This window comes from Pistacia vera, unplaced genomic scaffold (assembly GCF_008641045.1).
Source record: "Pistacia vera cultivar Batoury unplaced genomic scaffold, PisVer_v2 Contig605, whole genome shotgun sequence".
Lineage (NCBI taxonomy): Eukaryota > Viridiplantae > Streptophyta > Magnoliopsida > Sapindales > Anacardiaceae > Pistacia > Pistacia vera.
The window spans coordinates 168,195-192,668 of record NW_022196452.1 but is presented as its reverse complement, the minus strand read 5'-3'; the positions used below and the strand labels follow the sequence as shown (position 1 = coordinate 192,668).

General features: G+C 37.5%; 4 protein-coding genes and 1 pseudogene across 6 annotated transcripts; 2 read left to right on the top strand and 3 right to left on the bottom strand.

Moving 5' to 3' along the window:
* The first annotated feature begins 40 nt into the window (after positions 1-40).
* Positions 41-3,693, top strand: LOC116110525 (putative E3 ubiquitin-protein ligase XBAT31). Its single transcript, XM_031396729.1, has 8 exons — positions 41-703; positions 813-881; positions 1,014-1,085; positions 1,179-1,300; positions 1,382-1,522; positions 1,608-1,715; positions 2,248-2,506; positions 2,799-3,693. The coding sequence occupies exons 1-8, from the start codon at positions 524-526 to the stop codon at positions 3,225-3,227; spliced, it is 1,380 nt and encodes a 459-aa protein (XP_031252589.1). The 5' UTR covers positions 41-523; the 3' UTR covers positions 3,228-3,693.
* Positions 3,694-3,919: 226 nt separating this feature from the next.
* Positions 3,920-5,627, bottom strand: LOC116110541 (uncharacterized protein At3g17950-like). Of its 2 annotated transcripts, none has more exons than XM_031396748.1 (4): positions 5,519-5,627; positions 5,229-5,326; positions 4,990-5,142; positions 3,920-4,344 (listed from the first exon to the last, which is right to left on the bottom strand). In XM_031396748.1, the coding sequence occupies exons 2-4, from the start codon at positions 5,244-5,246 to the stop codon at positions 3,982-3,984; spliced, it is 534 nt and encodes a 177-aa protein (XP_031252608.1). In that variant the 5' UTR covers positions 5,247-5,326; positions 5,519-5,627; the 3' UTR covers positions 3,920-3,981. The 2 variants fall into 2 exon arrangements, with proteins under 2 accessions (XP_031252608.1, XP_031252607.1); XM_031396747.1 differs by lacking the exon at positions 5,519-5,627 and adding an exon at positions 5,401-5,512.
* A 942-nt stretch (positions 5,628-6,569) lies between these two features.
* On the bottom strand, positions 6,570-9,302 carry LOC116110538. 2 transcript variants are annotated; one of them, XR_004124923.1, is made up of 6 exons: positions 8,757-9,302; positions 8,088-8,145; positions 7,888-8,005; positions 7,656-7,773; positions 6,901-7,142; positions 6,570-6,803 (listed from the first exon to the last, which is right to left on the bottom strand). XR_004124923.1 is itself a non-coding variant. In XM_031396744.1 (5 exons), exons 1-5 carry the CDS (start codon positions 9,282-9,284, stop codon positions 7,089-7,091), a joined length of 876 nt encoding a protein of 291 aa, XP_031252604.1. In that variant the 5' UTR covers positions 9,285-9,302; the 3' UTR covers positions 6,810-7,088. The 2 variants fall into 2 exon arrangements, 1 of the variants encoding a protein (XP_031252604.1); XM_031396744.1 differs by lacking the exon at positions 6,570-6,803 and having other exon boundaries at positions 6,810-7,142.
* Positions 9,303-12,349: 3,047 nt separating this feature from the next.
* Positions 12,350-15,303, top strand: LOC116110516 (annotated as a pseudogene).
* Positions 15,304-15,469: 166 nt separating this feature from the next.
* Positions 15,470-19,099, bottom strand: LOC116110539 (WD repeat-containing protein 44-like). Its single transcript, XM_031396745.1, has 9 exons — positions 18,745-19,099; positions 17,468-18,678; positions 17,290-17,380; positions 17,018-17,175; positions 16,861-16,912; positions 16,700-16,779; positions 16,514-16,607; positions 15,946-16,429; positions 15,470-15,855 (listed from the first exon to the last, which is right to left on the bottom strand). The coding sequence occupies exons 1-9, from the start codon at positions 19,097-19,099 to the stop codon at positions 15,666-15,668; spliced, it is 2,715 nt and encodes a 904-aa protein (XP_031252605.1). The 3' UTR covers positions 15,470-15,665.
* Positions 19,100-24,474: the final 5,375 nt, after the last annotated feature.

Here is a 24,474-nt window from a genome sequence, read left to right as displayed (position 1 = left end):
TCAAAACTGTGTGCATTCAGACTGTGTGTTTTTATCTGCTTTCACTTTAGAGCTGTAATTAATTGACCAAAGAAGGAAATGGGAAAAGAAGAGAATTGAGTTGATGGCTTTGAGTGGTAACAAATGTGGTGAAAATCTAAGGAATCGGAGTTGTTGTCCCACAAAGAGGGGGAAAAGGGTTTATTTTTCTTTATTCATTTTTTTTGCAGTGAACGAGGAAGAAAAAGTTGGTAATCAAGTTCCTAAGACCGAAAGTTTACGTGAATTTAGAAATATCAAATTACTTGTAAAGAATCTAAATTGGACGAAAGAATTTGATTATTATTACCCGAAATCTCGGTGGGCGGGACCAGACTCCGAGACAACTTTAATACACACTTAAATAGATGGCCTTTAGCATTAAAAAGAATCAGTCTTTGACTCATTGCCACCACTTATAAGCCGCCACTGTAGTTGGTGGCGCGTGATATGGTCTCTGGGCTGTTCACATTTACTGATTTCAGATAGAGGTGGAAGACAAGCGATGGGTCAGAGAATGAGTTGCAGAAAAGGCCATGAACATGCATTGTTCAGTGCTTTGGAGGATGGGGACCTGCAGTTGATTGAGGCTATGGTGGAGACTGACTCAACTGTTTTGCAGATCACCAATGGTTATGGGAGACAATCTGCACTGCATTTGGCAGCTGCTTATGGGCAGATCGAGGTGGGTTTGGTTTATATTCGATGGATTTTGATTGGTATTTTCTTTGGTTTCTTTCTGTTTTTTATTAAGAAAATATTGATGGGATTTTGTGGATTTTGATCAAGGATAGGTTCTTTCTATGCTCTTGGATCGGTTCTTTTTATATACCAATCCAGATGTCTTAAATCGCTATAAACAGGCAATATTTCTTGTTTCCTTAAGTTTTTATCAAATCTTCAATTTGCATTCTGTCTGGTAATGCTTTCAAGTCTCTCTCATTGTATCTTTCGTCTGTGCTTTGAATATTTATATTGGTGATTGATTTATTTAGACCCCATTAATGGTGGCTGCAATGCATGGGAAAGCATCTTGTGTGAAGAAGCTCATTGAAAGTGGAGCATTTGTAAGCTTTCTTGTTAATCAGTTGTGTATATTATTTCGCTTCACCGTTTAGTACTCTTTAGTTCATAACTGGTTATGTTTATAATTTTATTAGATTCTGAAATTTGATTCTCTTCACGGAAGAACTTGCTTACACTATGCTGCATACTATGGGCATTCAGATTGCCTGCAAGCCATTCTTACTGCAGGCCGAACCAGTCCAATAGCCAATTCTTGGTCTCTCTCTCTTACTTTTCATCTGTGTGAGTTTGCATTTCGATGTGATCATTTCATGATAGAATTGGATGGCATTGGCAGGGGATTTGCAAGATTTGTAAACATAAGAGACGAAAGCGGCACAACCCCACTTCATTTGGCAGCACGCCATGGGTGGTCAGCATGTGTTCATAACCTCTTAGACAATGGGGCTCTTGTTTGTGCTTCAACTGGTGGAAATGGGTAATTTTACTTATCATTCTTGACATCTAGTTTATTTTGTTTAGTGACTGGTTCATTAAAATGGATTAGAGTTATATATATACAGCTACCCAGGGAGTACACCTCTTCATTTCGCTGCTCAGGGTGGTTCTTTGGAGTGTATACGGGAATTGCTAGCTTGGGGTGCGGATAGGCTTCAGCCAGATGCATTAGGGTGAGTCTCATGATCATCAGCAAGAAATAAAAAGCCCCCTTTTGGTTTTACAACCAGATATGACTTTTTTAAATAATTTAAGATTGGCCAAAGTGAAATACCTTTGCCATGCTAGTTTTGTATCTTGATTCTTGAGAAAGTTTGCACATCTATTTTTTCTGAAAGATCATTTTGAAAGAGCTGAATTGAGGAACTAAAAATCGAATGCAAAATTACATGGCCACTTATATATAATATACAAGAACTTATTCTAGAGTACTTCAACCATTGTATACATGAAGAACATAGACATAAATTTGATTAATACTTGCAAATTCTCATCAAAGCTGATCTTTGCCTGATTTTAGTCTTTTTTAGAACTAAACAGGGCCTATGTAAATCTTTACCTTAATGGTCTTTATTATTAATTTCTAAAATTTTCAGTGCTTTTCTTAGTGTGATGATATCATTTTAAAAACCCCTTGAAAGTCTTCCATTGATTTGAAAAAATAAATAAATAAACAAATAATAATAGTAATAATGGATTTTGCAGGAGAATACCATATGTAATTGCATTGAAGTACAAACATCAAGCTTGTGCAGCCTTGCTGAATCCTTCATCTGCTGAGCCTCTTGTCTGGCCCTTGCAATTAAGATTCATGACTGATCTAAACCCAGAGGCAAAAGCACTACTAGAAAAGGCCTTGATGCAAAGAAACGAAGAGAGGGAGAAAGCCAATTTGAACAAGACAACCCACTCACCTCCATCGCCTTCACCTTCTGATGTTGAGGCCGATGACCATGCCTCTGAGGTGATATGTCTTAAACTTAAATTATTCATTTGAACTCTTTATATCCTGAAGTATAAATTGTGCTCAGGGATATAATTTATAATATGAGGTTTCCAACCAAGGTAAGTGCTCTCTTTGTTTCAGATAAAATGTGACTTCGAAATTGTGCGTCAATATGTTACTTGAATGCTATTTAAAGATTTCTAGCACTAGAAATTCTTTTGTGCCTCCAGAATTTTTCTTTGGTATCAAACATATTCGTATGCAGCTGTGCTTTTTCTTTCCTATTTACTTGTTAATTTTTCTCAAACAGGTCAGTGATGTTGAGCTATGCTGCATCTGCTTTGAACGTGTATGCTCAATTGAGATCAGAACATGTGGCCATCAAATGTGTGCTCATTGCACTCTAGCTCTGTGTTGCCACAAGAAACCTGACCTTACAACGGCTGTTCCTGAGGCCCCCACTTGCCCTTTCTGTAGATGCAGCATTGCAAACCTAGTTGTTGTCCAGATTATCAACAATGCTACGGAGGTGGAAGTTAGTCCCTCCAAACCAAGGAGATCTAAGAAGTCCAGGAATTCTGGTGAAGGCAGCAGCAGCTTCAAGGGTTTATCAACCATGGGCTCATTTGTTAAAATAGGTGGTCGAAATTCAGGAAAAGTTGCAGCTGAATGCAATGAAGCAACCGATAAGTTTTTACAGATGGCAGCTGTGGATCCTCTTTCTTGCCTTGTAAGTTAATAAAGTTGAAGTGCATCATTACTCAAATCGCTTTGAAATACTCTCATTTGGGTACAATTTTTCAAATTCATGGAGCATATGAGACATGAGCGAGAAGAAAGGTCCAGCAAGCCGTTTTTGGTTGACAGTCCTATTATCAGTGTAATCTGCTTCTCTTGAAATTGGAGAAGCAGTAGAGTTTCTGGCTTTCCCTGCTCAATTCTAAATTTTGATATAGGGATAAAGCCGATTCCGATTGTTCAATAGCTACTGAATCCTTGTAAAATTCTTTACTTTTTCTTTGGAACAAAACTGTAGGAAATCATAGTCCTACTTATCTATCCTTAATGTCCTAACAAAAGTTGGGACGTTTGGAATTAAAATTTTTCTTTTGAAATTGCAGACAAGTTTGTATGCTGTGATGTCGTCTAATTATTGAAGTGAATTGTCTGCTTTGAGACAAGGCATTAAGTTCATTAAGGATGACTTCACTGATTTAGCAAGGTGAGTTTAAGTGAAAGAAACCTAGAGAGTCAATTAAAATGTGAAAGAGTGGGAAAGAAAACCACCCGGAATTTTCAAAGACAACCTTAAACTTTTGGTAAAATAAGCCAAGTATAAAAACAAACAAGAAAGAACTCTCAGGAGTTGAAAAAGAGCAAGTTCAATGAGAAATCATCATTCAATGAGTTGTCCTCGCATACATGAAAGGAACTCTAGATCCATTTCCATGTTCCAATAGTTCTCTGTTGGATCCTGTCTCACTGTCTGCACCTTATGAAGCATTTGAATGAGTTGCGATTTGGCCATCGGCAAATAGAGAATTTGGATTTGAAACTGATGAGAAATCATTAGATTCATAGATGGGTACGTTCTGATTCCTTCTAAAATTGCTGGCAGCTCTCCTTTCTGCTTCAAGAAAGTGACCAAGAGATGGAGTGTTGTTTGTGTTCACAGCATCAGTGGTTAGCTTTGAGCAGAGTGAAAACAACCAAGTTTTGGATTTGTAGTTCTTCTGGTCTCTTAAGCTTTCTGTTGCTCTTCTTCTCACCGATCTTCGCGAGAGCTCCAGAATGTTAGAAACACCAATGAGGCTCCCAAGCGTAATGCTCTTCTCATGGAAGAAAGAACCAGTGGACTGAAATGAAATCAAGCACAAAAAGATTTCACAAATGTTGTAATGTAATTCAGTTAATGCACAATTGGGAGACTGATTAAAGATAAATGGGAACAAAAAAAACAACTTAAAAATTTCTGTATGACAGTTTGAGTGATCTGTAAGCCCATGTTCTGGGACCCTGAGTTTTCTAGCAGGCCAGACCGCCTGACATACAACTTTTATAAATACATCAACAAGCGGGGGATCCAAGATCTTTTGGGCATCTTCCTTTTGTTGTCATTTTATGGAACATCATTGAGTATGAGAATGAGAAGAAGAACCACATTTCATATTTTAATTCTCTACAAGGAGGAGTGGAAGCAAACAACAGAGCAATAAACACCATCATAAAGGACCACGTGGAAAGAGTAAAGTGGGTTTTAATTTGCTTTTGCTGTTGTATGAAATGGACTAGGAAAACGAAAACAAAAACAAAGAGAAATGTTAGGTACAGGACATTATTGTGAAGAAACACAGAAATTCATTAAGATCCGGTACACTTTCCAAAACGTTTTGGAAGTAACTGTAGACAGCTTAAAGAAACAGAAATGAGTTGAAGGCACTCATCATAATCATAGTTAAAGACTTCAATACAGGTAAGTTAAAAAAGGAAGAAGAAGTGACCTCAGTTTCAGGATCTGAAGAAGAATCTGTGAGGGAACTGGGAGAACCAGAGAGCAAAGTACTGAAAGAAACTGATCCGGAGATATTGCGGTTTCTTACAAACCCAACTCTTGAGTTCAGTGGTCTAAGGCCAAGAGGCCAACCATCTTCCTGCTGTCAAAATTGAACAAAATGGGTTCAGTGTCACAGTCATAAACCTTTAAGAAAAGCAAAAGAGAAATTAAAAAGAAAATGGAAACCTGTTGTTGTTGAGCCATGAATGATGAGTCCTCAGCTCCAAGAATTTGGAGAATTACTGAATGTAAATGTTTGATGTAGAAAGAAAACTCCAGCGAGGCTACAGTGGGTAAAGCAGTGTCAATTTCATCATCATTTCGAGCTCTATTCTAAACAAAAAGAACTGCAATATACCATAGCTTTTTTCACAGTCTGCTCCTCTCACATGCCGCTCAGCGGCACTGTAATTGGCGCAAGAAACGCTGAAAATATAAAGCAGAGAGAGAAAGTGAAAGTGAAAACGACGTATTACCGTTTGTTCAATTTGGGCTTCCCTGGTTCAATAGACTGAAGGAAGGAGTGGAAATGGAATTATTTTTTGCACCGGGCAGAGAGAGAAAGGAAATATGAAGGTTACAGCCTACACTTTTCCTAATATGACCAAAACATCCTCGTGTGAATACTTATGCCACCTAATTCTTAAATATTGAAATTTGTCCGCTCCAAATTTCACACATTTTCAATGTGTTCAAACAGATTCTAATAGAAGTTTTGTTTTAAAAAAAAATAATAATCTAAAAAAAATATATTTAACAAATTCTTGCAATAATCACTAAACTTTTCTAAGCTTGTTTGGATCATAAATTTTGGAATAGAAAGTATTGATCTATCCTAATGTTTAATATCGGGATTTTTCTTCCTTAAAGTTAAACGATAGTTTACATCATCTTTTAACTTGAATTACTTTTAAATGGTTGAGTGGTTTGATGGAGACTTTTGAGTGTATTACTCAAAAAGTTATGAGTTTAAATTCCTCTTTGATTACTAATAGGGGTTTAAAGCTTTCACCCAATCAATAATTTTAAAGTTTCGATAGATTAATTGAAATATGCGTAAATTGATATCAGCACATCCTACCGTTAAAAAAAAAAAAATTAACCTCAAGACCCCATCCTACCTACCAAACACATGTAATGCATGTGTCCTGTCCCTTAACGTCAGTTACAATAAAAGGGTATATGAATCCCAAATTCCCAATAGTTAACTCCCAATGCATGTGTAAAATACGATAATGTCACATCCACGGTTCCACCTCTTAATTGTTTATTTCTTTTTAACATCTGTTACAATAAGAAGGTATATCCCAGTAGTTAACGTTCGTTAAATTGCAGGCCTTTGACAAAAGTGAACCTCACCAAGGGCGTAAATGTGATTAACTCCAAATTCTGGTGCAAAAATGATTTTGGCATTAGGGACTTTGAAGCCATTTCTGTAAAAGGCACAGGGGTTGGTTTGTCCTCACAGCGAACTAGTTATTTTGATAGTAAAGGTCCCAAAGGAAGAGAGACCGTTAAAAGAAACATAAAAATGGAAAGGGGAAGGATCTGCTTTGCTTGGGTGTACATAAACTGTATCTTCCTGTATTTCGAGGGCCACCTTTTCTTTTGGTCCACAAACAAACTCTGATCTCCCTGTTTTGATTAGTCCAAGCTCCAGCCACTCCAGGCCAGGATGTCTTCAATTTTCGAACTACTGAACGACGATGAAGAACACTAGTCCCCACCACTTCAACACTTGAGAAAATGATCCTTCCTGTGCTGGAGTTTTGTATCAAAATGAAAGGAAGCAACATTGAACTTTAGTCACACAAACATCAGAACATTCAAATGAGAGAGAGTATAGATAACTACATACAATTACTGCATTACAACAATGGTTGTGAAATACATGAATGGCTTCAAACATTACAGGAGGCATGAATTCTTGTGTTTCTACTGTTATCAGGTTTATGTTAGTGCCACAAAGTATGATAATTTCTTATCAACGTAATTAACTGAAAATTTAGTTAACAGAATTGCTGATTCGAGGCGGTGAAAGAATATTTATTTCTGAATTTGGTTCACACCAGGTCGGTACTCTCCAAGTCCAAGCAGATCCTGTAAACGAGAAAATGTAGATTTTCTTGTTCAGTAACAGAAAGTAAGCTTTACTAATATCAGAAAATGTCGGTTCTAAGCAAATATTATTTTTTATGCTACCAATGGCTATTCCAGGGGCACCACAAATCTCATACAAATTTATCGATATAAAGTGTAGGTGCAAACAAAAGAAGTTGGAATCAAAATAAGCAAGATTGAGGATTGTAAATGAGACAGTGCAAGTGAAGGTCATAGAGCAAGCTCCACACTTTTTGTTGTCAACTACGTAATGGGATAGAACCACCACTATAACCATTTTGAGAAGACAGAAAATAATTTTAGCTAACCCTGGATTTGCCTCACTTTGTTCAGCCAATGTGTAATAAGTGAATAGCTAAATTGAGCAAGAAAGTTAGGCTCAGCCTAACATCAAACATGTAGAAAGGTGACCATGGAATCAATAAGCAATTGTGAATATCAGTCAGACACTAGTAGCAAATCTTGGAATGAACATGTGGGGAGAATATCTACCTGGCATGCTTTATTTTTAGCCCTGGTTTCTGCTGTACTAGGGATATCATGGTTTGGTTTTAAAAATCTCTTCTCACGCCGATCACACGAGCCCCATCCATCTGAGAACCTACCACCCCTAGTATCACCAAAAAGCAATGCAAAATAATAATTTAAATAAAACCGTAACAAATTAGTGCCAAAATGTTATTCTGAGTTATAACTTGTTTATAAAACTGCCAAGAGAACTTACTGCATGCATGCCCGAACGATAAATTCAGCACGCAGAACATTACGGCTTTCATCAAATTCAATAGTCTTGTCTTTGATTTCATAGGAGAGATTGAAGTAAAATGATATCTTCCTCCAACCTATAAAACATACAAACCATATATTACATCCATCATCGCATGCCAGTTCAAACAGACATAAGAAAAACCACTAATTATTTACCTGACTTTTTAATGAAAGGGTTCCCCGAAATCATAGTATAATCTGATTTCTCCAAAATCTGTTCATTGGATAAGACAAAACCGACATCTGATTAAAACACCAATTAAACCAAAAGTAATATTCCAGTATCGCAAAATATAATCTATGAACTTAAATTTCTCAAGCTTGATACAGCTATAATATTACGGTAAAACTCATGACAGTATCCAGTCCAGTACCTTTGCTCATAATTTTATTGACTCAAATAATCAACATAAAAATCAAGTAATATTAACAATGACCTCCTCTAAGGTTTAGAGAAGGCGTCCATTACACCCAAGAGTTATTGGATTGTAAGGGAACCTTCTCTCAAAGCCAATAATTAACAAGAAAATTTCATCTTAAATTATGTTTATATACCTCTAATTTGACTTGACTTTGTTAATTAATAGTCTTGTCCTTGAGGGTGATCCCCTTGCAATTTAAAAACTTATGAATCTCATTAACACTTTCCCCAAACCTCAGTAAAGGTCATCACTGAATCCCCTAAATCAAAACCATTCACCGACTTCTATCAAGAACCTTACGTGCCAAATGAAAGAATGAATTTATGAAATTAAGATAATAACAATTAAATGCAGCAACAATACTAAATTGAAATCAAATAACAATAAATAAATAAACAAATACCGCCATAGCTGTGTTCTGGTACTCTTTAAATAGAGAAACAGAAGGAAACATCCCAGACAAGCTGTGCTTCACAACATCATGCTCCTGCACCTCATTTTTCGACCTAATTCCCGGCGATAAATATGTCTCTGGAGACGAATACAGAGGCGGACTCGGCGGGGTTCGGTGCACCACAATCAAAGGACTACTCTCGCTCACTTCCGACGCGCACGTTCTCGCCATCTTCTGCCGCCGAATATTTGCATCAACGATCTCTCCATGTCGGTGATGATCAGAGTTCGGGGAGTACTGTTGCCTGCGGTTGTGGTAGTGGTGGTGGTGGTGGTGGTGGTTTTTAGGGTTTGGAGGTGGAGAAGCGTGGGAGATCGGGGTGGGTGGGGATTGGTAGTTAGGGTATTTAATGGCGAGAGGTTTGCGAGATTTGGAGGAGGAGGAGGAGTGTGAAGCTGCGGCTGAGTCAATTACGGCCCATAATGCGGCATCGTCTAGGTCTTTGTCGTCGATTGAGAAGGGGATCGGTGATGTCATAGAGAGAGAGAGAGAGAGAGAGAGAGAGCTTGTTGTGAGGAGAAGGCGGCAAGCGGACTAGACGGGGCTATTTTTTGAATTTATTTGTGGAGTAGTAAAACGACGGCGCTTACTAATGGAATCGGGACCCTTCGTGAGTTCGTGTACAAATCCTTTCATCATGTACCGGAAGATCATTTTCTAAATGAAAATGAAAGTGCCATAGAGATTGTGCATCGAATTTGTGTATTAAATGACATAATAAAATATTAATCGTTGATTAATATTAACTAATAATAAATTAACGGTTAATATTTTTATCAATTAAGAGTTTGATTGAAATAAATTAAAATAATATATGAAATATTTATTTAATAGATATCTTGAAGAAGTGTTTTATTAATTTATTTTTAATGAATTAATGAGTACTCCGAAATTAATAAGAGTTAACGACTGCTTCCTACCTAAATAATAGCTTAATAACATTTTTCTACCTTTAACTTCTAAAATATCATTTTATTATCCAAATTTATGTTTCGGCAACGAACAGAGAGAAACTCGATTCAAGCTGTTGGGACTTTTAAAGATGAGAGGTCGATAAGTCTTTTAGTGGTGGAAAGTTGGATTTTGGTGGTTAGAATTGATTGAAATTTGACTTGGAAGGGACAGTGACTCAAACCCTAATTATTTGATTGCCGACGATTGGTGAGGTCGACGGAAATAGTGTTTGAAAGATTTTGATGAGTGATGATTGAGGAAGATAAATGTGGTGATATGAAGTCACAACGATTCTGGAGTCAGAAACGAAATATAAATTTGAGTAGTAAAAAATGATATTTTAAAAGTTTGTGGATAAGAAAGTGACATTAAGTCATTATTTGGGTGAGAAAAAGTGGTTTTTACTCGATTAATAAGGTATATTCTAAAGTTAGACTTAAAATTATCTTTGATTCACTTAAACAAGATTTATTTTACTAGTAAACTTTGAGCAACAATTTGTTAATAGAAGAGACGAAATTACAATTAATTTTTGACTAATTGTAAATTTTAAATCTTACTCATTCCCTTTCCCTCCTAAACCTCTTTAACGCCGCTAACTCGTACCGCCGAAACGGAGTACAAAACTCATCCTCGCCGTCAGTCTCTCCGCCGTCAACGATCAAATCCAAACCATCGTTAAGATTAACGGCTTCGTTGCTCTTCGTCTCAGCTCTTGAATCCTCTATGAACACCTGTAATTCATCAACAGGCCACTCAAATCCCTTAACCTCTTTCTTCGATTTTGTTCTAGTTTCCGGATTCTTCTTCACGCGATCGCTTAGTTTGGAAGAAATTGCGGAGAGAAGAACCGGATCCAAGTAATCTTCAAGCTTCCTTTTCATCGTTTCTTGCTTCCTGTGAATGGGAGTGGAATTCGCCTTCGATTGAGAAGAACTTCGGTCTTCGTGATCATCGTACCTGTAGCAATTCTTCGAATTAATCAAGTAAAACTATCAAGAGACTTAAATGAATTTGAATTTGAACTGGATGTAGGTAAATGTAGAGAAAGTACGGAGAGTTAAGAGAGGGAGGACGGAGGAGGCGGCGGTGGATGTCATCGACGGTTGCCAGAGGATTCGAATCTTCTGCAGTGCTCATATTTTCCCGCCAGAGAATTTACTCAATTTGTGACAGTTAGTTTGAGGATTTGAGCTTCATGTAATTGAAATTTCTTATAAAAGTAAGTTTGGAATTTGCTAAGTAGAAAATTGTATTAATAGTTTGGAATTTGCTAAGTAGAAAATTGTATTAATTTAGTGAAAGATCAAATTTGCAGGGGGCGATGAAGTTTAAGTTATGGATATTGGATATTGTTAATAATTATAAAGAAGGAGCCCTGTTTACATCTAAGTTTTAATTTTTAAAATCATATGGTAATTGTAAAATGAGAGAATATTAATTTACAAGATTCCAGAGTTTGAATGTTTAATTTTGATCTTGGTTCCAGGCTTTTGTTATTTCTGCATCACTCAAGTACCACAGTTTTAACCATCTTTGGATGATCAAGCGGTTTGATAAAAACTCTTGGGTGTATTACTCAAGAGGTCTTAAGTTTGAGCCTCTCTTCGAGTGTTAATAGAAGTAGTGATTGAAGTTCTTACTCGGCTAATAGTTTTAGGATCCTAAAGAGTTAATTAAAGTGCGTATAAACTGATCCAGACACCCTCTTCATAAAATAATATATTTAAAAAAAAATACCCGAGCTTTAATGTTCAGTTTTGATGTTAGTTTCCAGCTTGTGGTGTTCGCACAATAATAGAGAAAGATTTATGTTATATTTATGGCCCTATTTGTCTCTTGTTGCTTAACCCCAAGAAAAAGCTCCAAGATTACTCTGATGGAAACTTGGATAACCTTGGGTGCGTTTGGTTTATTATTTTGGATAGGATTTTAGGGATAGTATTGGATAATTGAATATGGGAGCATTACGTGGTAAAATTTAAAAATTTATAAAAAAAACCCCATAAGTTTGCTAATTTAATAAATACCCTAACATGTAAAATAACAAAAATACCCCCACCACCTGCAGTGTCAGATTCCGGCCATCACCGTCGGAATCTGGCCAGAAAATCGCGTTACGACACAGACCGGTCGGATCTGTATTGTAACGCATTGTTATAGCCTTTTCCGGCTAGATCCACCACGGATCTGACTAGAAAAGGCCAGATCTACGGCGTGCCGTGGCCGTCGACGGCCAAAAAGGCCAAAACGATGGCCAAGATTTGGCCGTCGTTGACCTCAACGACTGCCATTTCTTTGGTCGTCGTTCACGGCCAGATCGGTGAACTTCCGACCATTTATGGTCGACAGATAGGCTGTTGTACAGATTTTGGCTTCCACCGACGGTGGTTGCTAGAATCTGGCAAGTATGGGTCATGGGGGTGTTTTTGATAATTTTTAAACTTTTTTTCAGGGTGTATTTGATGAAATTAATAACCTTATGAGGTTTAAAAGTAATAAAAAATAGGATAATATTTCTGGAATAATATGTCAAACATTATTTGGAGAATAAGATTGAGAATAGGAATAAAAATAATAAGCCAAACATGGCCCTTACTGTTAATTTCGAAGGCCTGGGTCCTCGAGTATCTTACCACGCAGTATTCTTCTACTAGTTTCCAATGTATCGGCTCTTTGCCAAAGCCAAATGTGTCATCCACCCTATCCAAACACATGCATTGTACTACTGGTGTTTCCATTATTCAAGCGTATTATGGAAACTGTTAGGGCCAAAAATCGTCTTGGGCTTGACGAGGCCCAATAACGAAATAAACATGTCACGACCCAAAGCCTCAACCCAATCCCGATTGGGCTTACGCTTAAAATCACCTTGCGACCTACCCACTCTATGAGTTGGGCTATCCTATAAGTTAAGCTAAACTGGGTTTCAGCCCATTAGCCTGTAACAGTCTATAAATAGGAAATCAGAATCCCATTATATTTCCTCTTCTACTAAGATTCCAAATCTTACTCAAACTATTAAACTTAATATGATAAGTTCAAGAAATCTTATCTTTTTTATGATAGGGATTCGTTGTAAATTTTAAATCTTACTCATTCCCTTTCCCTCCTAAACCTCTTTAACGCCGCTAACTCGTACCGCCGAAACGGAGTACAAAACTCATCCTCGCCGTCAGTCTCTCCGCCGTCAACGATCAAATCCAAACCATCGTTAAGATTAACGGCTTCGATGCTCTTCGTCTCAGCTCTTGAATCCTCTATGAACACCTGTAATTCATCAACAGGCCACTCAAATCCCTTAACCTCTTTCTTCGATTTTGTTCTAGTTTCCGGATTCTTCTTCACGCGATCGCTTAGTTTGGAAGAAATTGCGGAGAGAAGAACCGGATCCAAGTAATCTTCAAGCTTCCTTTTCATCGTTTCTTGCTTCCTGTGAATGGGAGTGGAATTGGCCTTCGATTGAGAAGAACTTCGGTCTTCGTGATCATCGTACCTGTAGCAATTCTTCGAATTAATCAAGTAAAAATATCAAGAGACTTAAATGAATTTGAATTTGAACTGAATGTAGGTAAATGTTGAGAAAGTACGGAGAGTTAAGAGAGGGAGGACGGAGGAGGCGGCGGTGGATGTCATCGACGGTTGCCAGAGGATTCGAATCTTCTGCAGTGCTCATATTTTCCCGCCAGAGAATTTACTCAATTTGTGACAGTTAGTTTGAGGATTTGAGCTTCATGTAATTGAAATTTCTTATAAAAGTAAGTTTGGAATTTGCCAAGTAGAGAATTGTATTAATTGAGTGAAAGATCAAATTTGCATGGGGCGATGAAGTTTAAGTTATGGATATTGGATATTGTTAATAATTACAAAGAAGGAGCCCTGTTTACATCTAAGTTTTAATTTTTAAAATCATATGGTAATTGTAAAACGAGAGAATATTAATTTACAAGATTCCAGAGTTTGAATGTTTAATTTTGATCTTGGTTCCAGGCTTTTGTTATTTCTGCAGCACTCAAATACCACAATTTTAACCATCTTTGGATGATCAAACGGTTTGATAGAAACTCTTAGGTGTATTATTTAAAAGGTCATGGATTCAAGTCTTTCCTCGAGTGTTAATAGAAATAGTCATTAAAGTTTTTACCTAATTGATAGTTTTAAGATCTTAGAGAATTAATTGAACTGCGTATAAAATGGTCCAATGTAGGCCAAATGTGTCGTCCACGGTGTCCAAACATATCCATTGTACTACTGGTGTTTCCATTATTCAAGCGTATTATGGAAGCCTTTGTTGTTTGTGCATAGGTTTGGCCATGCAACTTCACCTGTGTCTAATGTGTTTAGAAACTGTGCATATAATTGGATTTTTCGTACCTATACTGAAACAATATAGAGTAATACGAAATCGAGATAAAAAACATACACAAATATCAATCAAGTAAAAAGAAAGAAATATACACATGATTTACCTTGATTCACCCAATTAACAGGCTATATATTTACATCCAATAAAATCAATATTATTAAAATACTGTCTCACTTCTCTTGTTACAATTAAAGTAATTTGTCTTATGATTTGTTATCTTTCTCATACAAGATAAAAGTATGTTTATGTAAAGTTTAAAAGATTAAAACCTAATACTACAAGGATCATTTTTCCTAAGTTTAAACTTAATTAGAAATTAATAACTTAGAGAAATCTTTAAACGGTTCTTCATGGAATAGGCCCAAACCATCTATGGTCGACAACTCCCGAATGTGGGACCTCCGAATGCGTCTGTGTGACCAGTTATTATTGAAGTGGTCGTTAACTCAAACGTATTGCTTCTTATGGAACCACCCACTCTACACCCCGGTGAATGACCTACAGATGAAGATTGACTTTGGCTTTGGCTTTGGATTTGGGTTCTCATACTAAAAATCTCAGTCCTGACGGAACTGGAGGATTGCGAATCCGCATGGGTTTTTGCTCAATATGGTGACTTGTGCTAATTACACAACTGAGATTTATCAGTGGCTGCCTTCAGTATTGCAACAGAGAAAATTGGAGGTTACATTTTCTCTGTGGTGGCCACTTTCATAACGACTAATTGGGCACTTGCAAAGCACCGCCGCTTGAAGAAGGTAATGGTTAATTTTTCTTTATCCATTTTCATTCAAATGGGGAAAAAATTTAAATGGTAAATGCTGCCCATGCCTATGTCTTAAGCTAACAGAGATTAATAGTAACAATGCAACTAGTCATGTAGCTCTTAGGTGAACCATAGAATACACTGAATCCTATTTTTTAACTCATTTAATGTCATCTATTTCATCAAATACTGCAATCTGTAAATGAGCATTTGCATAAACATTCTTTTTTGATGGAAAGGAAGGATGGCCAAAATATCCCAGACGGGTGATCCTACCTCCATTCCTGTGCACAATTCAGAAAAAACGTGAACTTTTGACCGCATCAGTTGCTAAAAATTTGATATCAAGAATTCAAGACCACAGAAGATTACTTCCACTGAAGTGGGAAAACAGAGAGAAACCATTGTAGCCATTTAAATTGCTTCAGACTGATATATTCTTCATAAAATTTATCTTAGATATGTTGTTATGTTGTGTTTTCAGAGTGTAAAAGCTTCATTTCCCCATACGCCAGCCAGGTACTAGCACAGAGTCCTACTGTTCTGTAGAAAAGATTCAAAACACCAATGTTTTAAAAATGCATATAATTAAGCAGTAAAACATTGTACAAATGAAGTAGCTATGTAATCTAGAGAATGTCTGAAGCAAATTTGACATTTACAAAATGAGCATGTGACTTTCACCTGCTGGGACTCAACTTCCTACTTCTGTAACTACTAAAAGTTCCTTTACTTTGATGATAATAGATCAGATTTATGCTCCCATTTTTTGTCAATGTAAGGGATCTCGGAGGCGGCCTAACCTACGCGGTAACCCAAAATTTTGGTAAGTCCTGATTTCACCTCCTAGCGTGGCTGTCACGATTACCAACCCCCATGCTGTTGTTTGTGTTGTAATGTTTGAGTGATTACCACCATCAAACCAAGACCAAGAGGAAGACCAAGATGGAAATGATGAATCGCCATGCCTTATTGAGGAAGAATTTGAACTAGCACCAGCAGTAAGAGAAGATGGATCATCTTGCCTTGTCGAGGAGGAATTTGGATCCGTTGCAGCGGATATAGAAATTGAATCACCACTTCTTATTGAGGAAGAACTTGAATTGAATGACTCACCAATCCCTGTATCACGAGAAACCAGAGCAAGGTCTTCTTCTGGGGGAGTTGAAGCATGGTCCATTTTGTTGTTATTTTTCTTGGGAAGAGGTGGCAAAAGTTTCTTCATTTCTTCCCTTGTTGGTGATCCGTTGGCAGAAGAAGGGCCTTGGCCTAAGCGTTTTGCGAGCCTTTTGGAAGTCGATGGCATTAGCGGAGGTTCACCCTTCACTATACCAGGCCAGGTGATTGCTACTGAAACATCTTTGCACTGAAAGTGTTCATGAGATGTTGTAGAGACCTTACTTCTTTTTCCAGCAACAATATTTCGATGGTCTTCACGCTTCCAAACATATACTTGAGAATCTTCACTTGCACACACCAAATATTTTCCATCTAAACTGAAGGAAGCTGAAATTTGGCTGCTTGTATTTCGGAAGCCTGTCAAGCGAACAGTATATGCATCATTGTTGTCTACTGGTGAGAAAGAAAACAAATGCATCCATAAATTTCACGAAAACACACCTCTGAATTTATGAACAAGGTCTAAACCATCCAAAATCCGAATCCGGGAATCAGCAGAAGTAACAAGAACTTCAGATGGATTGCTTGGAGAAAACTGTTCAAATTCAAACTCAAATCTTTATGCATTGGAGGTAAATAATAGAGTATCTGCAATAACATAAATGGGCGGCAAAAGAGTTGGATTACCTGAAAACCAGTGATCTTTTTGGCATTAGACTTCTTCTTGGTTTGAAATTCAGTCTGGTTTAGTTGATGTAATTTGCTATCTGTTAACCCAATAAAATTAGCATTTCTACAAGCCCCTTTTCACTATATTTTAACAGGAAAAAAAAAAGAGCAACTGATACCGTCTATGCTGTACATGCGACAAGTCCCTTTATGTGAGCCAATGAATGCACTCTTCAATAATTGAAACATGAAACAACAATAAAAATAAGATCAACATCATACAAAGAGATGAATATTCATAAAAGTAAACAGGACTGCAAAAGAAACATTCTAAACCTGGCCATCAGGGGTGTAGCACGCAGCTGTGACCATCTCATGAAGATCTGTCCAGTCGACGACGAGGCGTTGGGAAATGCTCCATATTCTAACCTTTGCATCAAGTGACCCACTTATAAAATAATCGTCGTCTACAGGATTGAACTGTATGCAAGTTACTGCCAATCAATCAGAAATCACTAAGTTAAAAAAAAAAAAAAAAAAAAAGATCATACTATTGCTGCATTATCAATATTACAGATGCTTATCAGAAAATTTGATAGACATCTTACCATAGTCATTGTGGGCAAACAACTTTAAACAGCTCTTGGTTTCCAAGTCCCATAACCGAACAGTTTTGTCCATTGAAGATGAAAGCAGTAACTGCAAAAATCAATTAAAAATCATCTAAGTTCTAACCTTGTTTATTGAATTTTGCTCATTAAGAGACAAGAATGGCGAGAAGCTGACCTGAGACCTGGACCAGGAGAGGTCCAAAACATCATCCAAATGACCTTTGAAAGAGTAGACCGGTTTATCGGAGAGCGAAAACACAGTTTCTGGGACATGAACATAATCAGGACTGCCTTTTGATCCCTTCTTTTTCTTCTCTGAACCATCCCATCTATCTGGTGAACCACCCATTGAGATATGAATTGGGGTCAAATTCCCTTCATTCATTGACATAACTTCACATTCTTGCACTTCCCACACATGTATCACTCTATCTTCGCCTGCACTAGCAAGAAACCTCGCATCTAAACTGAATTTAATGCTCCAAATAGACCCCTCATGCGCCTGAATTTCTTGACATAAATGCAAAGCACTCAATTCCTTATGTGATTTCCCTGTCTGCCTAACTTTAACCCATTGATTAGAAGTCCCTTTGCTCTGCTGTTTCTGTTGCTCCGAAGACGATGACACTGCATGAGGAGGAGCATGTTCCTTCTCTTTCTCCGACCTCAAACTCATAGAATTCGCCACACCTTTTATATTCTTCAACAATGCAGCCCCCCTTCTCTTGCTAATTCTCAAACTCTTAGAAAAATACGAATTTGACCCAAATTTTCTGTCATTATCAGATGTATTCTCATTATTTCCAGACACATTTTCTCTCCTCATTAGCTCCTTAACAACAGGAGAATACCCCACCGATTTCTCAAATTCCTCCATTGTTAATTGCTTTCCCGTCTGCAAATCACTAAGCCTATTCCACATTCCCTTCTCATTATACTCATTAACAATAAACTCTTTACCAGTATCCAAATTCTTTATCAAGAAAAAAGCTCCTAATCTACCATTCGACACTATCGACGTCAACGCTGATCCGCCGCGTCGAACTGACCGACTCCGGGCGGTCCCCCCCTCCCTATTATTCGCTACTCTAACCGACTCCTGGTACGGATTTATCCGTGCATTTGGCGCCAAAACCATTGATGATGTTCTCGTTAATCTTTGTTTAGAAATTTTCCCAATCATTTCCTCTTTTCTTCGTTTATCGACACATAAGGATTCAATGTCGCCGTCTGACCTTGACCGTACAAGCACCAAGGGTACCGGAGAACAACGCGCAGAAGGATTTTCTTGTTTATTAGCTTCTTCCGTAACGTTAACGGTAACGTTATCGTTAACCTTAACGTTAACGGGAACGTTGTTGGTGGTTTGTTGCGGAGTACTTGAAGCTTTAGAATCTTGATGACTATTACTGTTATTATTATTATTATTATTAAACACAGGTTGTTTGAAACTGAGAAGCTCTTTGTCTCTGGACAATCCCATATCTTCAAAAAGACGCTTACGCCGTTCGTTGATAGAGCCAGGCGCCATCGTCCACACGTTGTAATCACATGACATCAAGCCGTCCCGGCAGGGAGCGGCGGCGGCTGAGGTGGCGAAGTTTTGATGGTGATGGACAGACGACACGGTGGAGACAAATGACATGCGTGAGTCTTCAAACCCTTCATCGTCGTCGTCGGAACACGAAGACGCCAAGTCCAGAGGCACGGCGTTGGAGGTTCGGTCAAACGTTTCAAAAAATCGGTCGTCGTCGTCATCATCGCCGAGGCCATCCCAATTCATCGTCAGCGTCTTTTTACGTTCCATATTGTGGGTACTGAAGATTGACGTGAAGGGAATGATACTATAATTTCGTTATAACATGGGATTGGCCGATTGGGAGGAAAAAAAAAAAAAAAAGTGTTTTGAATGTTTTGTTTTGTGTTTGATTTTGTTTCGGGAGGAAGAGAGGAAAAGAAGGGGTGGACTGGTTACCGTTATTTGTTTTTGGGTGTAAATGTTGGATGGGAAACTGTTAACGTGGTCATTATTTATTTATTTTTTACATCCCTTCACGTCTTTGTGATCTTAGGTTGGCGAGTTCTTGCATCAGATTCAGATTTGCCTCCTCATGAATTCGCCACTCTTACGTTGCCACGTGTTTGCTTATAATTCTTACGGCCCATTTGGGTCAGAAACGCATGGACCTTTGCCCGTTGGATGATGGATAGACTTTCTATTTGGATTAAGCCCAACTTAAAATTATTTCCAAATTAAGGGGTAAATTATTGTAACACATAAACACAATCTTTTTTTATACAAATTTGTAACAAATATTCATAACATTTATGTAATGTAATCTAATCTAATAGACTTGAAAAGAAAGTTCGAAATATTTTTAGTATCAACTTTTAAATTATTGGATTGTATTACAAATTTGACCCATCAGCACTGTATAATTTCCTCAAATTACTGTTGGCCTTAATGAAAAATATCAAAATTTTGTTATCTAACATAATTAATTTCCTAAATTTATATAAGATATACTCCCTCCGTTTCAATATAAATGTCGTTTTAAGTTTTTACATAGTTTTTAATAAATCAAAAACTATGCATATAATTGACTTTTTCCTCATATTGCCAGTGGGAAAATGTTGTTTTCCCTGTTGCAACACGTGTGAAATATTAAAATAAAGAGAGAGAAATTGTGAAAGAGAGGAGATGAGGGGAAGAGATAGATAAAGAGAGAGAGAGAGAGAGAGAGAGAGAGGAGTGAGGGGCAGTGTAGAGAAAAAGGTAGAGAGAGGAGATGAGGGGTAGGGTGGAGAAGGAAGATGTGGGTCATAAAACATTGAAAGAAGAAAACGTCATTTATTTTGAAAAAAATTAATACCCTCAAAACGACTTTTATAAAGAAACAGAGGGAGTAACATATTAGAGCATTTCCAATGATGCTCTTTATTTTAAAGAGCACATTTCACATAAATAAAAAGCACCTTCATTAATTTTTAAATATAAAGAACAAAATTTGTATTCAAATCAAATAGACTCTTTAAATTAGACTTAATAAATAAGAGAGAGACTTAATAAGAGAAAGAATTAATAATAAAATGTATAGAAACTTGTAATTTATTAAATAAAATAGAGATAGGGAGTAAAATTTAACTCTCTAGATGTAGAGAGACAAACTCACTATTTAATTTATATTTAAAGAATAAAAAGTTTATTGGACTTTATTTTTAAGAACAAACTCTTTATAATAAAGAATTTGGGTCATATAAAGAGTTCATTTGGAGATGCTTCCTCATATAATTTAGTATTTAATATAGAGTAAACGACTTTTTCCCACCCAAGGTTTACCTTAACAACCTTCTCACCCAAAAAGTTTCAAAATACCACATTTCCACCCAAAGTTTATATTTCGTTACAACCCAAAGTCGATTCCAGTGGCGTAAATTCTCTTCATCACCACCATTTAAACCTCCGGTCTCCTATCTACAAAACCCCTCACACTCTGGCATCTGATTTTACACTGATTATCAACCATCGCGAAACTAGAGTTCTTTGTTCTTAATTGATTTCCAGCTGATTCCGACTACGGATATTCAATTGGTCATCACCATTCGATCCACTGGCTTCTACTCTTAAAACCCCTCTTACCCTAGCTCTTAGTAACTCGTCGAACGCATGCTGACAAAGTGACGTGTATTTTGGATATTAATGAAATATAAACTTTGGGTGAAAAAATGGTATGTTGAAACTTTTTGGGTAAAAAAATATCATTAAGGCAAACCTTGGGTGAGAAAAAGTCGTTTCCTCTTCAATATAACGATTAAAATATGGTAAGTAGCATTTACAAAATAAGAAAATATATTTTATAAGTGGAAAAAAAAATTATTTTGTTATAGTGTAGGCAAAGATGATATCATCGCCGTATTTTATGACTATTTTTACCCTTTAAAGAAAGTCTTATTAGATATTTATAACACTATTGAGCTGATCCTTAGTTTGTGGATAAATTTGTTAACCTCCCTCAAGTTTTCACCTAAACAAAATTCGCCCTTTCTAATTTTGGAAATATTTCTCACCACTAGCTTGGCTCCTTAGACTTCACCTAACATTCAAAATGACAGGGACCTTTCAGAAGAATCCTAACGGGAGAGAAAGTATCAAAATTTTGATTTAAGAATCGTTTTGGTTAATGTATTAACAATAATTCTTTTTAATATATTTTGTGACAATCATCTGACTTATGGAATCTAAATTTACAATTTAGTTTCTTAATTTCTTTTTTTTTTTTATTTATAAATACATATATAGTACCTGCAGATGTGCTGCCGCTACAGTGCTATACATAATTAAAATAAAATTAAACAATATACCTTTTACTTCACATTCTTTTTTTCTTCCCAACATGCTTTCATCATGGATGACACGTTTTAGAATTCAGATTGGATATAAAATTATCATTAGCCCAAAAAACAATTACTATTTCAGCCATGACTCCAACATTTTGCCCATTTTATTTTAACATGTGGCAACCACTATTTTGAAACCCTGATCAGACTGGCCGATTGAACCGGGAACCAGCCCTAACACTGGTTTGGTCAGAAGTTAAACCTCATTTTGCATTAAAAACCGCTTTAGACCGATAGAATAGTGTTAGAGCGTCAGTCCGACCGACCTGGTTACAAAACTGGATCACTTAAAACCCCCAAGAAATCAATTCCTCACTTCCCTCTCTTAACACTAAACCCACTTCTCTCCACCACAGCTAACCCTTACATTTGGCCAACTCTCACCGAACCTACATAGCCACCCCCACATTTCCGTCGGAGAACACCAAGACAACATGTCGTGTCTATGGTGCTGATATGGGTAGCTTGTAGGCCGCAATAGACCGTCTTAAAATCACATAAATTTTGCTTTGTTTTTTGTGATTCTTTTGAGAGGATTGGTTAGGATCACAGTCTCTTTTCTAGAGGTGTTGGTTTGTATTTGGCAAATTACAAAAGGGTTCAACAAGCTTTGCACCATTATGTGACGTGGATTATCTACATATTGGGATGGAGTTAGGTGGTTGGTTGCCTCTTTTTTTTTTTCTTTTTTTTTTTTTTTTTTGGGGTCAGGGTGGTGATTTGGTAGAGGTGTAGCTTTCTTGATGCCAAGGTTGTGATTCTAGTCAGGTATGGGTATTATGAGTAGTTCATCGCTGCTGTTCGCAAGGGAAGTTGGTTGTTGTTCTTTGCCTTTTCTCCCCTCTTTCTGTTCGGTTTATTGGCTTGGTGGTATAGTAGTGGGTTACTTGTTTCTCGTCCTTTGCAATGTTTTAATAATCAACTCGGGGCTAAACCCGGTAAAGTGGCTAGGTCTCGGGTTGACCAATTTTATCGATTTGATCGGTGGGTCAAACCGGTGACATGTCACAAATTTTTTTTCAAAATTTTTGTATCAACACACATTAGCATGGTGGTTGTTTCTGGCTCACGTTAGCACGCATCAACGCTGGCCTTTTTCCCCTTTTTCGGTTGTTTTCTCACCTCACCACCACTAGAACGCCCATCTTCTCCTCTTCAAAACCGTACCTTTTATCCCCTCTCATCACTCGCTGATTGTCAGCCACGACAATGACACTAATCGACTTTCATTTGCCAGTTTCGAGCTGTTTTGAACGACTCCAACTCCAACCACCACCACCTTTAGACTCACCGGCTACCCCCCAACAAAATCCCCAAAGTCCCCCAAACCATTCCACCCACCAATCGTCATCAATTAGAAGCTAGGGTTTCATTGTTTCTTGGCTAAATTTTGGCAATTCCGGTGACTAAAACGTAATCAGACACCACTTCCTGACTCACCGTGATCCACCTTTCAAAACCCTCTAACCCCGATTCATATTTGCCTGTCAAACACTAGCCGAAAGTCACCGTGATCTAAATTTTGATTCACCCAGTTTTCTCTCAAAACCGGTTGGACTGACGGTTTGATACAGTGACCCCGGTCCAACCGTGGGTCATACAGGGTAAACTCACACCCCCGATTTTAAGACTGACACAGCCCAGCTCAGTGGCCGGTTCCCAATCATACCAGTTAAACCGGTTGGGCCGGGTTTTAAAACATTGGTGCTTTGTAGATTTTTGGACTCTTAGATGCAAAATATTTAAATCTAGATTATGGATGAGGTTTTGAAAGTTCAGGGAGAGGCTGAGAAAGCAGAAGGGGAGAAAATGGCTAAGAAGTTTTAGGGTTTGTATTGTCATGCTGACATCATCAGTCCGGGTCGGATTGATTCAACAGCTTGACTTAGGACTCGGTCACCTAACAGAGCTGGTTTCAAAACACCGGTGGCAACAAATAAAATGATGAAATCCCCTTATATGATTCGACAATTCATTCTAATCAAACAAACAAATCTTAGATCTTGATTTTACAATGGATAATAAGAATGTTTTTTTTTTTTTGTTAGCTAGTGTTTAAGTACAAACTTTTTTGTTTAAGTTAATTTGAACCAATGTTCTGAAAATCGGACCGGGCCTTGACCCGTTAAAGGGTCTGTTTCCTGTTTGACTGGTTGGATCGGTCGGTTGGACTATATTCTAAAAATTATTTTTAGTCCCTAAATGTTTGAAATTCATCAAAAAGAACCCTAAATAATTACGCATGACTCCCTTAAGGTTTGAAATCTATCCAAAACACCCCTATTGCGCAAAGAGACTGGTGAGTGGTTGTAGCAGTGACGATCGACGGCCAATCGAAGTTTGAAATCTTGGGGCTTTTGATGTATAGGTGTTAGGGAGTTCTATCGGCATCATAATTTATCGGAATCAAGAAGGAAGGTCGAAGGTTGCGTGAACAATGGTGGGCGGCGATCGACGGCCAATCGAAGTTTGGAATAATAGGGCTTTTGATGTAGAGGTGCCGGTGAATCTTATGGTGGTGTCAGGGAGTTATAACGGTGTCATAATTTGCTAGAATCAAGAAATAAGGTCAATGATTGCGTGAACGATTTGTGGGCGGCCAGCGACGAAAGGCTGGACGACGGCCACTAAAAATGGATGGGTTTTGTCGTGGAGATGTTGTCAAGTCTTATGGTGGTGTTATCTCCCTCGAACGATGCCGAAATTCAGCGAGATTGAGCATGATTGGACCGCGATTCGACACTATTCTGATAGTCCAATTACGGCTCAATCCGGTTTGATTAA

Bases quoted from the DNA above. Each gene is read 5' to 3' on its own strand.
- LOC116110541 (XM_031396748.1), bottom strand. The intron at 4,345-4,989 runs GTCACTTCTTCT...ATTTCATTTCAG, and splicing joins CTTCAGATCCTGAAACTGAG to TCCACTGGTTCTTTCTTCCA.
- LOC116110539 (XM_031396745.1), bottom strand. From the start codon at position 19,099: ATGGAACGTAAAAAGACGCTGACGATGAATTGGGATGGCCTCGGCGAT. The intron at 16,608-16,699 runs GTAATCCAACTC...GAATTTGAACAG, and splicing joins AAAAGATCACTGGTTTTCAG to TTTTCTCCAAGCAATCCATC. The intron at 16,430-16,513 runs GTGTGTTTTCGT...TTCGCTTGACAG, and splicing joins CCTTGTTCATAAATTCAGAG to GCTTCCGAAATACAAGCAGC.
- LOC116110525 (XM_031396729.1), top strand. From the start codon at position 524: ATGGGTCAGAGAATGAGTTGCAGAAAAGGCCATGAACATGCATTGTTC. The intron at 704-812 runs GTGGGTTTGGTT...GATCAAGGATAG, and splicing joins CTGCTTATGGGCAGATCGAG to GTTCTTTCTATGCTCTTGGA. The intron at 1,086-1,178 runs GTAAGCTTTCTT...TAATTTTATTAG, and splicing joins TCATTGAAAGTGGAGCATTT to ATTCTGAAATTTGATTCTCT.
- LOC116110538 (XM_031396744.1), bottom strand. From the start codon at position 9,284: ATGACATCACCGATCCCCTTCTCAATCGACGACAAAGACCTAGACGAT. The intron at 8,006-8,087 runs GTAAATAATTAG...TATGTTTTATAG, and splicing joins CCCTTTCATTAAAAAGTCAG to GTTGGAGGAAGATATCATTT. The intron at 7,774-7,887 runs GTAAGTTCTCTT...TGGTGATACTAG, and splicing joins ATCGTTCGGGCATGCATGCA to GGGTGGTAGGTTCTCAGATG.